Here is a 12,434-nt window from a genome sequence, read left to right on the forward strand (position 1 = left end):
GTTGCTATGCCTTCATGAAGACGTCGAAGGGCCAAGGAATTAATTAATTTTCAAATAAGTCGGGACCTCGAGAACCCGAAATATAAGTCAGGATTATATCATATAACTAATATTTGTTTGCAATGTAAATAAACTGCTCATCCAAGACCAAATAAACAATTGTTAAAAATTTCATTCAATTACAAATGTCTAGTTTAATGTTCGAAACTGTTCATGACCCACTGAATGTTTCAAATTAGATTAGAGGAGGGGCGAAAGGTCATCCAACCTCGCACCTTGACCTAAAGATCTATTGTGCATCCCCGCGCTGTTTTCCAGTCAGGCAGTAAAGTCTCAAACTTCACTCAAACTTCACCACCTTTCTGGGTGTCACATTTATTAATTACTCGTTCTGGCTCTTGGAACCACGAACCAAGGTGTTGTAGCCTTTTCCGATAAACAGCTTCGTACTCGCATAACAAGTGTCTGGCTGTCTCAGTGGCTTCTTGACAGAAGCGATATGTGCCATCGGGCCGTTTTTTCATGGGTTTGAGATACCTCACGGGACACTACTCTGTGAGTGCGCCCGTCAATTTCCCCAGTTCTGGTTTACTGAGTGAGAGAACTTTTTTGGTCCAGCTCGTCTAGTAAGAGAGAAATGACTTGGCCTGTCTTTGACCATTGATCATGTTTACTCCTGAATATTCTAAGGGGTTTTTCCATATGAATAGCCTTGAAAAAGACCATAAAAAAGGGCAAAACGTTTGCATTCCATACCGGATTTTCATTCCCCCAGTCCTCTTCCACTACATGTAACTGTATACTTTCGAGTTTAATTAACAGCCGTTTTTAATAAACCTACCTGTCCATCGTTTCACTTACTGACGATTGGAAACTATTCTAAGATATATCTACAGATTTATCATAGAAACGAAATCAGATGGTTTTTCTATCTTCAGTAACTGAAACAAGGGATAGATAGGTTTATTGAAAACTGCCGTAAGTCGTGTCGTGTGCAAAACAAAAGATCTACTTCATCTCAAAAGTTCCATTTTTCGTTCATTGTCAGGCAAGATCTGATTTGCTCCTGACAAATTGTGGAAAAATTTACGCAGGAGCAAATCTATTTTTTAATTGATTTTGTTTCGTGACAGTGAAAACCCTAAAGAGTTTCTGAAGATAATTTTAATTACATTGCAATTGATTAAATTATTTTCACAGATAGAACTTAATTTAAGTAGAGTGTGATGCAACGAAAATTTAACACAACGATTTTCCGGCTTTAAAATGAGAACGTGGAAAATCACCCGTCTGATTCGAGGTGGAGTGATTGTTCCGCTCTTTGCATCCCCGTAACTGCAACGGGAGAGAGCACAACTCATTGATTTTGAATAGGGATGAGGGGTGTTACGATACCTCATGTTGAAGATTGAGTACTATCAGATTCTGAAATTTCGTTTCAAAATTTCCATCGATCTGGTTTACTCCTGACAAATTAGTGCAAGAATTTACGCAGGAGGAAATCGGTTATTCCAATTTTTTAATTGATTTTGTTTTAGAGACTGGAAGTGAAAACCCTAAAAAATTTCAGAACATGCAGAGTCCTCCTAGATTGAATTTTAATCGATAATTAAAACTACGTGAACCGGGGTCATTGTGGTTCAATTAGTCTTTCGGAGACTGCGACCATGTAGATCTTTTGTTTTGTTAAAACTACATGACTGATGATATACGATTTCATAATTCATATTTCTTCAACTTCCCCAAACAATCGTTTTATATTCTAGTCTGTATTATAATAGCTATATTATTGAACCCCGAACACGACACGACTTAATTGAACTCGAAAGTATACTGTTCCGCTCTTTGATTCCCCGAAACTGCAACGGGGATGAGCGCAACCCCTTGATTTGAATAGGGTTGAGGTGAGTTACGATACCTCATGTTGAAGATTTTATCGAGTATTATCTGATACCGAAATTTCGTTTCACAATTTCCATCGATAACGAAGTGACAGTTGAAATAGTGGAAGAGTACTTACTTTTGTGATTAGTTTATTAAATAGGTACCTACTGGAAATGGGTACCAATCACTTCCATGCAGTTTCGTTGAAAACGTTCACGTATAATACGCAAGATTGCAGTGGAGTCAGAACAGGTGATCTGATCGAGAATGTCGAATATCTTGAAAACCGAGGGACTTTTACTGAAGATGAAACATATTCTGAACGGCTTCAACGTATTCCAACCGTAGGTACCGTATTATCCGTTCATTACGCCAGAACTGCGTTATTTCATTTTGAAGAAAATGATTTGTCGCCTTGGCCCCTTATCTTACATATAGAGAAGCACCATCTTCCACAGTCTCAGCGGCACTTCGACAACTTATTAGCAGACGACGCGTTTCTGAGTAGGTACGAAAGACAATGTGGAGGTCCGACGCATTAATTTTTATTTGTTTTCCTACCATAAGATTTTTCTCAAGTTTTGATCGATTTTTTATCTTGACTACCTTATTATAGGAGTTCGAGCGATTTGAAAAATGTCGACTGAGAACATATCTTTCAAATTTCGCAAAGACCTTCAAAACGGTCTCGAAATAATTTTAAGATTAGGACTACTATTATACTATTACTTATATTCATCATCCTAAAAGTGAAATATAAGCCATGGTACATGGTAAAATCGGTTCATAAGAATTAAGCGAGCATGCTCAGTATGAGACGGAAATCCTGCAAGACATACTGTCTTAATGGATAACTTATGTTGTTCGCTAGTTCTTATGTCGAACGGATCCAAAAATGGTCATATCTTACCTCAAATTAACCGAGATTACGTGAAGAGGAGTTTTATACAAATTTACTTCAGGCATTTGCATAACATCCCATTCAATTATGTATGGAGATTTATGGGATTTCTTCATTTGAAGCATTAAAATTAAGGAAGAGGAAAGCGAACAGTTCACCATCCATTAAAAGTCCAGTTTACTCAGATTTAGCAGGAACGAATATTTCGGCTTAATGGCCTTGAATTTACATCCATAATTGAGTGCAAATGTGGTGAAAATAAGGAGTTAAGAGGGCAATTTTTGTGTGAGATAAGTAAACTTTAGAAATTTTACACAAAAGATTTGATATTCCTTCAAAGAAGAAAAAGTTCATTACAAGAGTGATTTCTTATGGCATTTCATAAAATCCATATTAATAAAAGAGGATCTATGGTTTACTTCAAAATGCTTTATTGTTCAAACGATCGCACCAAATTGGACAATTCTTTTTTTGTTGTGTTTATTATTGTTAGGGCAAGGTTTATATAACAAAATATTCCCAAAAAAAATTGTACAGAACAGAAAAAAAGGCATTCCTTTTTCTTACGACCAATCGAGCAATCACGATGACTTAGTTATTATTATCTACCCTAGAAATAATTTAAATGGCAAAACTAGGTTTGCCGGGTCAGCTAGTTGGAAATAATTGTGAGCATTCGAAGATGAAATCGAGCTAATGAATCATTGAATTGCAATAAAAGGTGGTTTTTCATGAGTTGACAGTATTTAATTTTTTTTACGGGTTCTAAAAAACACTGACTCATAAAACTATACATCATATGGAGCCCTAAGTAGATGTTACTCACACAATTTTTTTAGATCTCATAACTTCATTATTAGGGGTTGAAAATAACAACAACTTATGATTTTCCTTTAAAAATTGTTTTCGTGGGATAGATTTTCGAAAAATAAAATTCTCTTACGGTTTCCCATTCAATTCTGGAGAAGAAAGTCTCTTGCAAAATTTCGATACAGTGTTACTTCCCTCGGAATAAATAAAAACTTACAAGCAGTATACGAAGGTCTATGAGGCAGAGAGTTGATGCATGTAGGTATTTTAGCGCTTATAGGATGAAATGAAATGAACAGTGATCAGAACTGCTTGTAGGTAACATCTACTTTGTGCATCATATTATTTTTAGTTTTATGACTCGGTGTTTTTTAGAACCCGTAAAAAAAATTAAAAACTGTAAACTCGCCATCGCCTTCCAAAGGCTATATCTTGGAAGGGAGGTCGATTTCGATAAAAATTTATAGGAATTACCCCTGCTTATTTTCATTGAGGAATCATCTCCTTAAGTCCTTCGCATTTGTTTACACACACCATGTACATTTCAACAGTAGACTTTTGATGACTAAAGCAACACTTTTTTAGTTCACTATTTGTTTCAATTCGGCCTAGAAGAGAAGTAATACACAATTTAAGTATTCAAAATGAGCTATACTACTGCTGCGATCCTGAAAATAGTTTTCTGAGCATTAATTATATCTTTTCACCCTTGAAAATGAGTTATATTGAGGAAACAAGCATGAACACACTTTTCATGAAATGAAATGATATAGTTATTTATGTACCAAAGATGAAAAACTGTCTATTACAGTCGAACTTCCAAATTGATCGCCGAGGCGCAGCTAAGGATAGCAAGAAGGCGAGACAATATAGACAGTTTTTTGCCGAGGTGCATATTACATATTTTCGTTGACATCGCATACCTTTATGAAAGTAAGTATTTAACCGTTTTATGACCTCTTCTAGGTGTCCGTAATTGCCAATTCCCTGAGCTCTGGTGAATTGTTACTGTTATCCATATCGCTATCCATTCTTGATTATATTGAACACTAATATTCAGACCACGTACCTAATTTATTGGTGAAATCTAGCCGATTTTGTAACGAATTAATTTGACAACATCAAATGACAGTTATTGTCACAGGCAGTAATGTTTTCATCAAATCCTGTATTCAGAAAATTGATTCAATCACCCCGGGATCAAACATATTGCTTAGTGACGAACAGCCGGACAAAAAGTAAATCAGTACAAAAAGTGAATCAGGACGAAAAGTACACGCCTTCAAAAATAGTCGACTTTTTGTTCGGAAATGGTCATTTTTTGTTCAGGTCGACGAAAAAAGTATCAATAATACAATTGATTAGTTACCGCAATTTCGTTGGCGATAAATATTGAATATTCGATTTCTATTTCATTTGTGATCGGAGAAGATTCACAAGTCAATGAGAAACTATTTTCCGGAAATCATTCCATTTGGTTACACCCTCAGTGAAATACAAAATTCGATTTTCTGTATGGATTTTCAACAGCTTGCTTACTTTCAACCAAGCCAAATTGGAAAAAATGGTGAAGGGAAAAAGTGTTTCTCTCGACTTCAACTAACTTTTGTTTTAATATATGTACAAATGAAAGACTTGCCCTGTATAAGGGAAGGATTTATTATTATCCGACAGTCAACAGCTGCAGCTGCTGATTCATAATTTGAAAAAAAAAGTGAGGTTGGTACTTAAGACGATTTAATCATCCTTCAGACTCATTTCACACCATCAGGTTTTTACCATCGGGTTTTCACCTGATGATAATGAGATCGTTCACACGTGTTCCGGTTCAGTTTCGCACCGGAAAACAACCAGATTGCACATTCGGCGGGGCTTATCGCCGCGAGATTTGGGAGCTCGTTGTGCCCACTGTACGGATAAAACCCGATGATTATTTCATCCGGTTGTTTTCCGGTAAAAACCCGTGGTGTGAAAGGAACGAGGAAAGGAATCTTACAGGCGCCATCTATCGAACCGTGCCACACGAAATATTTCCCATTTTACATCCATCGATAAAAACTATGCAAGAAAGTTGGCATTTACATAGCAATATTTATATTCCTCGCGAAGGAGATATAAATGCGGGTGTGAACGGTCATATGATAAAAGAAGCCGGTCGTGATGCACCGATATAATATTTACATACTCAATATAATTCCTGAGATTTTACATATTTATTACCTCTTTCTGTTTCCTCAGTATGTGCATAAATAAACACTTTCATTTATACTCACCTAACTTGCCATCACCTTTCATCTTAAGGCGGCGAACTATAAGTTATGTTTTAATAATGCAAAGTAGTGCGCAAGTTGTTTGGGCTTAGGATAAAAGAGGTGATCGATATTCCGCATACTGAGTGTCCCGAGACAAATGTTTATTTTATATAGAGTTACTAAAAAACTAATAACTAAGAAAGGGACCAATCTAATTGGTAGATAGCGTGCACGTGTTTGCCATCCGCCAATTGGAAATTGTCCTCCCAATATAAGACACGAATGTGTTTCTATCTTGATGGATTCCGACGTTATCGAAATAATGTGTTCAAAACAAAGTGGTTGGATTTTGTGAGCTGATTTTTCAGCCTGCGTATTCTCAGGATTTATTCTCTGTGGTTTCTGTCTTCGGAATAATTTTAAAACGTTGGTGTATCGTTATAGGGTAAGTGAATAACGCAGAAGGAAAAACACCGCTATGAAAGTGCTAACGAAGTTATTCGTGGACAAACTGATATTGTTTTTGCTGCATCATTATCACGTAGAGCAAGATTGGTCACACGTCAAGATTTATGTGAGACGCTTTGCTAATAATTTGGAGATATTTCATTAATGAATTTCCACACTGCACACACCTAATCGACAAAAAATATTTATTTTTATGGAATATTAAGGGCCTAATTGTGTGATAATTACCCTGACTAGGTACTTTGGTACTCAGGGACAATCAGGACAATACAGGGTTGGGATAAAGTTTGGCACCAAATAAATATCTTTAAAACAAAACGGGCATATTTTCATTAATGAGATACTTCCGGTTTAACCGGAAATGACAAAACTTTTTTTATTTAAATGGGACACCCTGTATATTTCTGCAGATTCTGAAAGTGCACCTTGTTTCGGATCTGTCCATATCGGGTTCCATGTAAAAATTATCTGTAAAAAGAAGACAGTCTTTTTGTACATTTGAGAAAAAATCCATTCAAATAAATAAATCGTTGTTATTTGTATCAATAGTGAGAAATAAAACGGAATACTTTGTATTAGATAACTCTTTCTGCTTTTCATGACGTATTTTTTATGAAAATCTATAAAAAGAAGAAATACAGGGCTTTTACTAGTAGAAAAAATTTATTGAAAATAATTAAAAAAAAATCATTTTAAATGTTCGAAGTGCTTGCCATTCACCTCCTGACAATAAATTTCAAAATTACCGTCCGATCCGTTTTAAATATATTAATTTGGTGCCAAACTTTATCCCAACCCTGTATAATGATACATAACGATTTAATTTAACTATTTTGGTTCTGGATCTAGAATTATGTTTCCATCTACTCGAGATCTTAGCCTAAGTCCATCATTTGCAGAATATCTACCGATTAATTTAAAATTATTCGATTTTTTTCCTTTATTTCATTATTATGTTTTTTCCATGGTATCATGATAATGATTTGAAAACCGATTGATAAGTAATGGCAAGGCTTGTTCTTACTTACACTTTTATTCAACTTATTTTCACCAACTCACCTTTTTCATTTCTTCGCACATGTCTGCAATTTCATCTTCAACGTCACCATCTGGCGTTTCTTGCGATTCGGTCAAGAAAGCTGAGGTAACTCCTGAATTTGTTGCATCTGAACAAGAAACTTTATTGTCCATCGACCCATCCACTATCAGATCAGTTTTTTCAGGATCTTCAGCTGGGCGCTTGATCAATATAACATTGGCGATTTGATATTGTTCACACGATTTTGGATCATCGAACGATTCGCACGCATCTTCGAACACTTCGTCCAGTTCACTAATTTCACTTTGAACGGTGATTTTTTCCAAATACCACGAAGCCGATTCGCTGGACGAGCTCTGGTCCGAACTGCCCGATTTCGATCCGATCGCAGTCTTGTATTTATTCTTCAAAAAGTTCTTCACTCGTTTCGTCTTACTCTGCTTCGCTTCTGATATTTTGGCGGACGAATCTCCTGGTTCCCCGGTCTCATTGTCGGGCTTTTCTTTCCATGATTGGTTGTCGTATGTTAGAGCCGGGCGACCAGCAGGAGTCACCTGAAAAATGAAAACAAATGAACAATTCAACTACGGAACATGAGAGGATCTAAGAGGTAATTGAATTCAGAAGAGATATAGAAAATTTGTAATAAAAATTCTTGATAGCCTTCATTTGACAGATAATATCAACCGAACACTCAAGTACTAAAGATTAGTTATGTATTCAATTGTGAAGAAACTGAAATATACAATTATTATCGTAGGAGGCATAAACTACAATATGTAGTACATAAAAGTTCATTAAGCTTCAAGGACAATGTGAAGATTCATATATAGGGGTTTACTAAAGAGGCAGAGAAAACGTCAATATTTAGCGACGAAATAAATATGGGATCAAATATGCACCCCTTATGAGATATGGGGCGTCAAAAGTGGAAAATTTTTCACGTTTTCAAATTTCAATATTAATGTAGCTGGAATTAAAATTTAGCGTACTTCAACTACCAAACTACACTGCGCAAAAAAATTAACGCATATTATGGAAATTTCAAATTTATTCTACAACTGAAGGTGTTCTCAATGATAATTATTTTTATCAGAATTATGCATGCATATGTTATCCACTTTCAACGGTTTTCTTCAATACAGATGTTTTTTCCCAGCAGGAATAAAAAAAGATGATATTATCAGTTTTTGAATGTATTGGCTCCATTCTAAAATCAGTTGTTCTCGATCAATTCTAGTGATCAATAGTTTTTCTTTCGTTTGATTTTCTACACTCGATCGCTATGCAACGCGAAACACGCAATTTGACCCAAGAGGAATGTGCCCAAGCGGTAGTTTTGCGAGAAGGGTGGACATACACAAGAATTGCAGAAAAGTTTGGAGTTTCCCATACAAGTGTGTCCAGAATGTTGCAGCGATTCAGGGAGACAGGTATGAATGTCCGAAGACCAGGACAGGGTAGACCACGGGTAACAACTGCCATTCAAGAACCCAGCCCATCGAAGGGCGCGTTTGGATTTTGCGAGAGAGCATATCCATTGGGAAGAGGCCGATTGGGAAAGAGTTCTCTTCACAGATGAGTCTAGATTCTGCCTCTACCATTGTGATCGACGTTTCCTTGTATACAGACGTGCACATGAAAGATATGCTCAGTGCAATTTCCTGAATACTACTGGTTTCGGGGGAGGATCGATTATGGTATGAGGTGGAATATCTTTGACTGCTCGCACAGACCTAGTGGTCGTTGATAATGGAGCTATGAATGCTGATAAGTATATAAGGAACATTCTTGAAGAGCATGAAGTGCCATTTGCCCCATACATTGGTGAAAATTTAATTTTTATGGACGATAATGCCAGACCCCGTAGTGCGCGCATCGTTCAGGAGTACCTTGAAGAGGTTGAAGTCTCTCGAATGGAATGGCCAGCAAGAAGTCCCAGATCTCAATCCGATTGAGCAGGTTTGGGACAACCTCAATAGAAGGCTGAGAAGTTCAGAAAATCATCCAGCTACTCTTAATGACTTAGGAATCCAACTCGGAGAAATCTGGGAAGGATTAGTTCAGAACATTTTAAGATCACTCATTTTGAGTATGAACCGTCGTTGCCGAGCTGTAATTAACGCAAGGGGTGGAAATACCAAGTATTAAATCACTTATCAGCATTTCATTTGAAAATTGTTCATTTCACATAAGATTCGGTGAATTCCTGAATTTTTCTTCCATTTAATGTGTCTTGTATCGTTCAAAACCTTCCCTAGAGAACATAAAAAATCAGTTATAAAGTCAATGTAGAGTTAACTTTCATTAATATTGAGATTTTCAGAATGTGCGTTAATTTTTTTGCGCAGTGTATTATGAAGAGGGTCAGTGTGTTCTATTATATTCAGCCTTCCGCCGTTTTTTTGGTAACTTTTAGTTTATGAGCATTAAACCAAGTACCTTTTTTTGGAAAAAGACACCAAGGTTTCAGAGAGGTTTTAGCTGCAAATCTGCATCATGCAAAAAGGTAGGGATGCGAGGCAGGCAAAGGAATTTTTTTTCGGAAAAACCGAGGACCATCAACATATCAAAATCTCGCTTGCTCTAAGAAAAGTTTAAACGCCGATTATTAGATGTGCATATTTGACAGCATGTTTCTTGAGAGAAGAAAAACATTTTTTGCGAAGGATACCTCTAGCTCATGGATATTTTCATTGAAACAAAGTTAATAGCTTCGTGAATTCTGAAAATTCGATAAAGATAAGAAGTATCCCAACCTGATCACTCACTGCCAAAATGCGCATTGATTGTTTTTAATCACCATTTTACTGTATAAAATAATACCATCACACTGCAAATCATCGTGATTACTGTCCAATAAATTACACGATTTCTCGTCATATAAATTTCGCAAGGGAGCTAAGAAATGAATTATCACGATATATAGATCAGATAACGAGCAGTTTTCTTATTTTCTTGTAATTTCTTCGTTGTTAACTGCGCTCGGTCTCAATAATTTTGCAACATATCGATAATGCAGGGAAAGGAAATTAACAAATTGATCTGAACTTTGTTCTTGATCTCCACAGTGGGAAGTAGACTAAGAATACAAATGGGAATTGTTACTTTCAGCGATTCAGTGAAGTATTATATCAACCATTCATCGCAAAAATAGATAATTATTACGATATCCCCTACTGGTGGAAGTACAGGAAAAGGTCAGAGTCATGACTTGAACTCGGTATTGAAATGTTTTCGGATGAATAACTGAAACTTACCAGTCGGTGGAATAGGCAGGATTCCGAAAGGACTATCCAACAAATACGAAATATCTGGACAATAATTGAAAAAACAACAGATTTCTTGGCAATGAACAATATTTCATTAAGAAACATGGGGTTAAATATGGCCCGTTTCTGAGATATGAAATGTCGAAAAAGGCTCTACAAATGTAGAAACACGTAACATTTTTCAAGTAAAGCTACTATTACTTTTCGTTGAAAGAACGGCAAAATGTCATTTGGAGATGAGTTTCATCCTGGTTCCATAATAGCAGTACCTCTTCATGTTTATTCTAAGTTTGTTACACGTAAGCATTGGTGGCAAAAAATCTCTGCCAAAACCACTAGCGGATATCCACTCCTGTCCTATGAAGCTTTGTGGTGCATGCACAGGCGAACGGCGCTTGGTTTCTAATGTGTAGGCATAGTCTTAAGGGGAAGTAATACCTCAAGAATATCCATTCAAAAACGGCATTCAGTAGTTCCTAATTTGTCTTGATGTAACCCCGTCTCTTTTTTTTCCAATTTAGTTTTTTATGAGAAAAAAAAAAAAACTTGAACTTTAGTGTCAATAAAACTTGTTTTCACAATCATTTTTCGAAGTTTTTTCGACATATTTCGATAAAATTATCGACGGGGTGACATCGACGATTCAATTCTTTATATATTGCAAAGATTTTCATAGCGATATATGCCAAAATTACGCTGAAATTCAGGAATAATTGAAAGTATTACCTCTCACGTGGTAATTTCTACTTTTTAACTGACTCATTACCTACGTTATTCAGGCTATTGCTCAAAGATGTGAAATATTTTCGTAATTGGTGTACCATCCGTAAAGCAACCAATGTCGATCGTCTTGATCTCGAATCGTTATACTTCCCCTTAATAGTAAGAGATAAATTCGAGGGTTTCCTCTCTCACTTGCTACAGAAGGGCCTCAGAATTATTGAGAAGTGATGAAAAGAAACCTACCAGTTATGAAATTCATCTCGTTGAATGGAGATACTGTAGAATGAAAGTTTGAAGTCAAATATCTGAGAATAACACTAGACAGCAAGCTTTTGTGGAAGGAGTATGTTGAAACTGCTGCTAGTGGTGCCATAAGAACTTCAAGTGTACCCGGTAAAACTTGAGTTTGTAACCCTTGAATACTGGGATGGATGTACGTAATGATTGTGAGCTGTAGTCTGGTTTGCAAAAGCAGAACAGACCAGTACGAGAAACTACAGACTAGGTCCAAAGGCTCCCTGTGCGTGCATCAAGGGAGCAATGAGAACCTGCCTACAGATCTCACTCCTCTACAACTAGTGATAGGTAGGGTAGCCCATAAGGCCATTCTCAGAATATCTGAAGGGGGTAATGAGAGAATTAAAATTCAGGGAGTCTAGTTCTTTCTTAAAAAATACATCTCATGCCTAGACATAAGCCTAGAAAGAAAATATCAAGAATATGATATAGTGATCCATTTTGATAGTCAAGCTGCTATCCCAGCACTGAATTCCTATGCCATGGACTCAAAGTTGATATGGGAGTGCCGAAGGAAATTCAATGACTTAAGCAAGGAGAACAAGGTCTCTCAAGTCTAGGTTCCAGGTCACTCTGGAATCAACAGAAACGAAGAGGCCAATATACTCGCCAGAAAGGGAGCTCAAACGCCACTTACTGGAGCAGAACCTCTCTGTGATAGAGGATGCATTTATAAAAAAAAGTTTCTGGAGAAGAAAGAAACCAAAGGAGAAACGCTCTGGGAGAATCTTCCAAGAACGAATCAATCCAAAAAGTTTCATCGAGAATTTGAAACTGTGAGATCTAAG

General features: G+C 36.5%; 1 protein-coding gene across 3 annotated transcripts in view; it reads right to left on the reverse strand.

Moving 5' to 3' along the window:
- LOC123310568 overlaps positions 1-12,434 on the reverse strand; it is a 449,880-nt gene that overhangs the window by 333,013 nt on the left and 104,433 nt on the right. For all 3 annotated transcript variants that reach the window (XM_044894465.1, XM_044895218.1, XM_044895834.1), the window contains one exon: positions 7,375-7,908. In XM_044894465.1, coding sequence (XP_044750400.1) covers positions 7,375-7,908 — 534 coding nt within the window. The remainder of the gene's footprint in view (positions 1-7,374; positions 7,909-12,434) is intronic.

Source organism: Coccinella septempunctata, chromosome 1, assembly GCF_907165205.1.
Source record: "Coccinella septempunctata chromosome 1, icCocSept1.1, whole genome shotgun sequence".
In the NCBI taxonomy this organism is placed as follows: Eukaryota; Metazoa; Arthropoda; class Insecta; order Coleoptera; family Coccinellidae; genus Coccinella; species Coccinella septempunctata.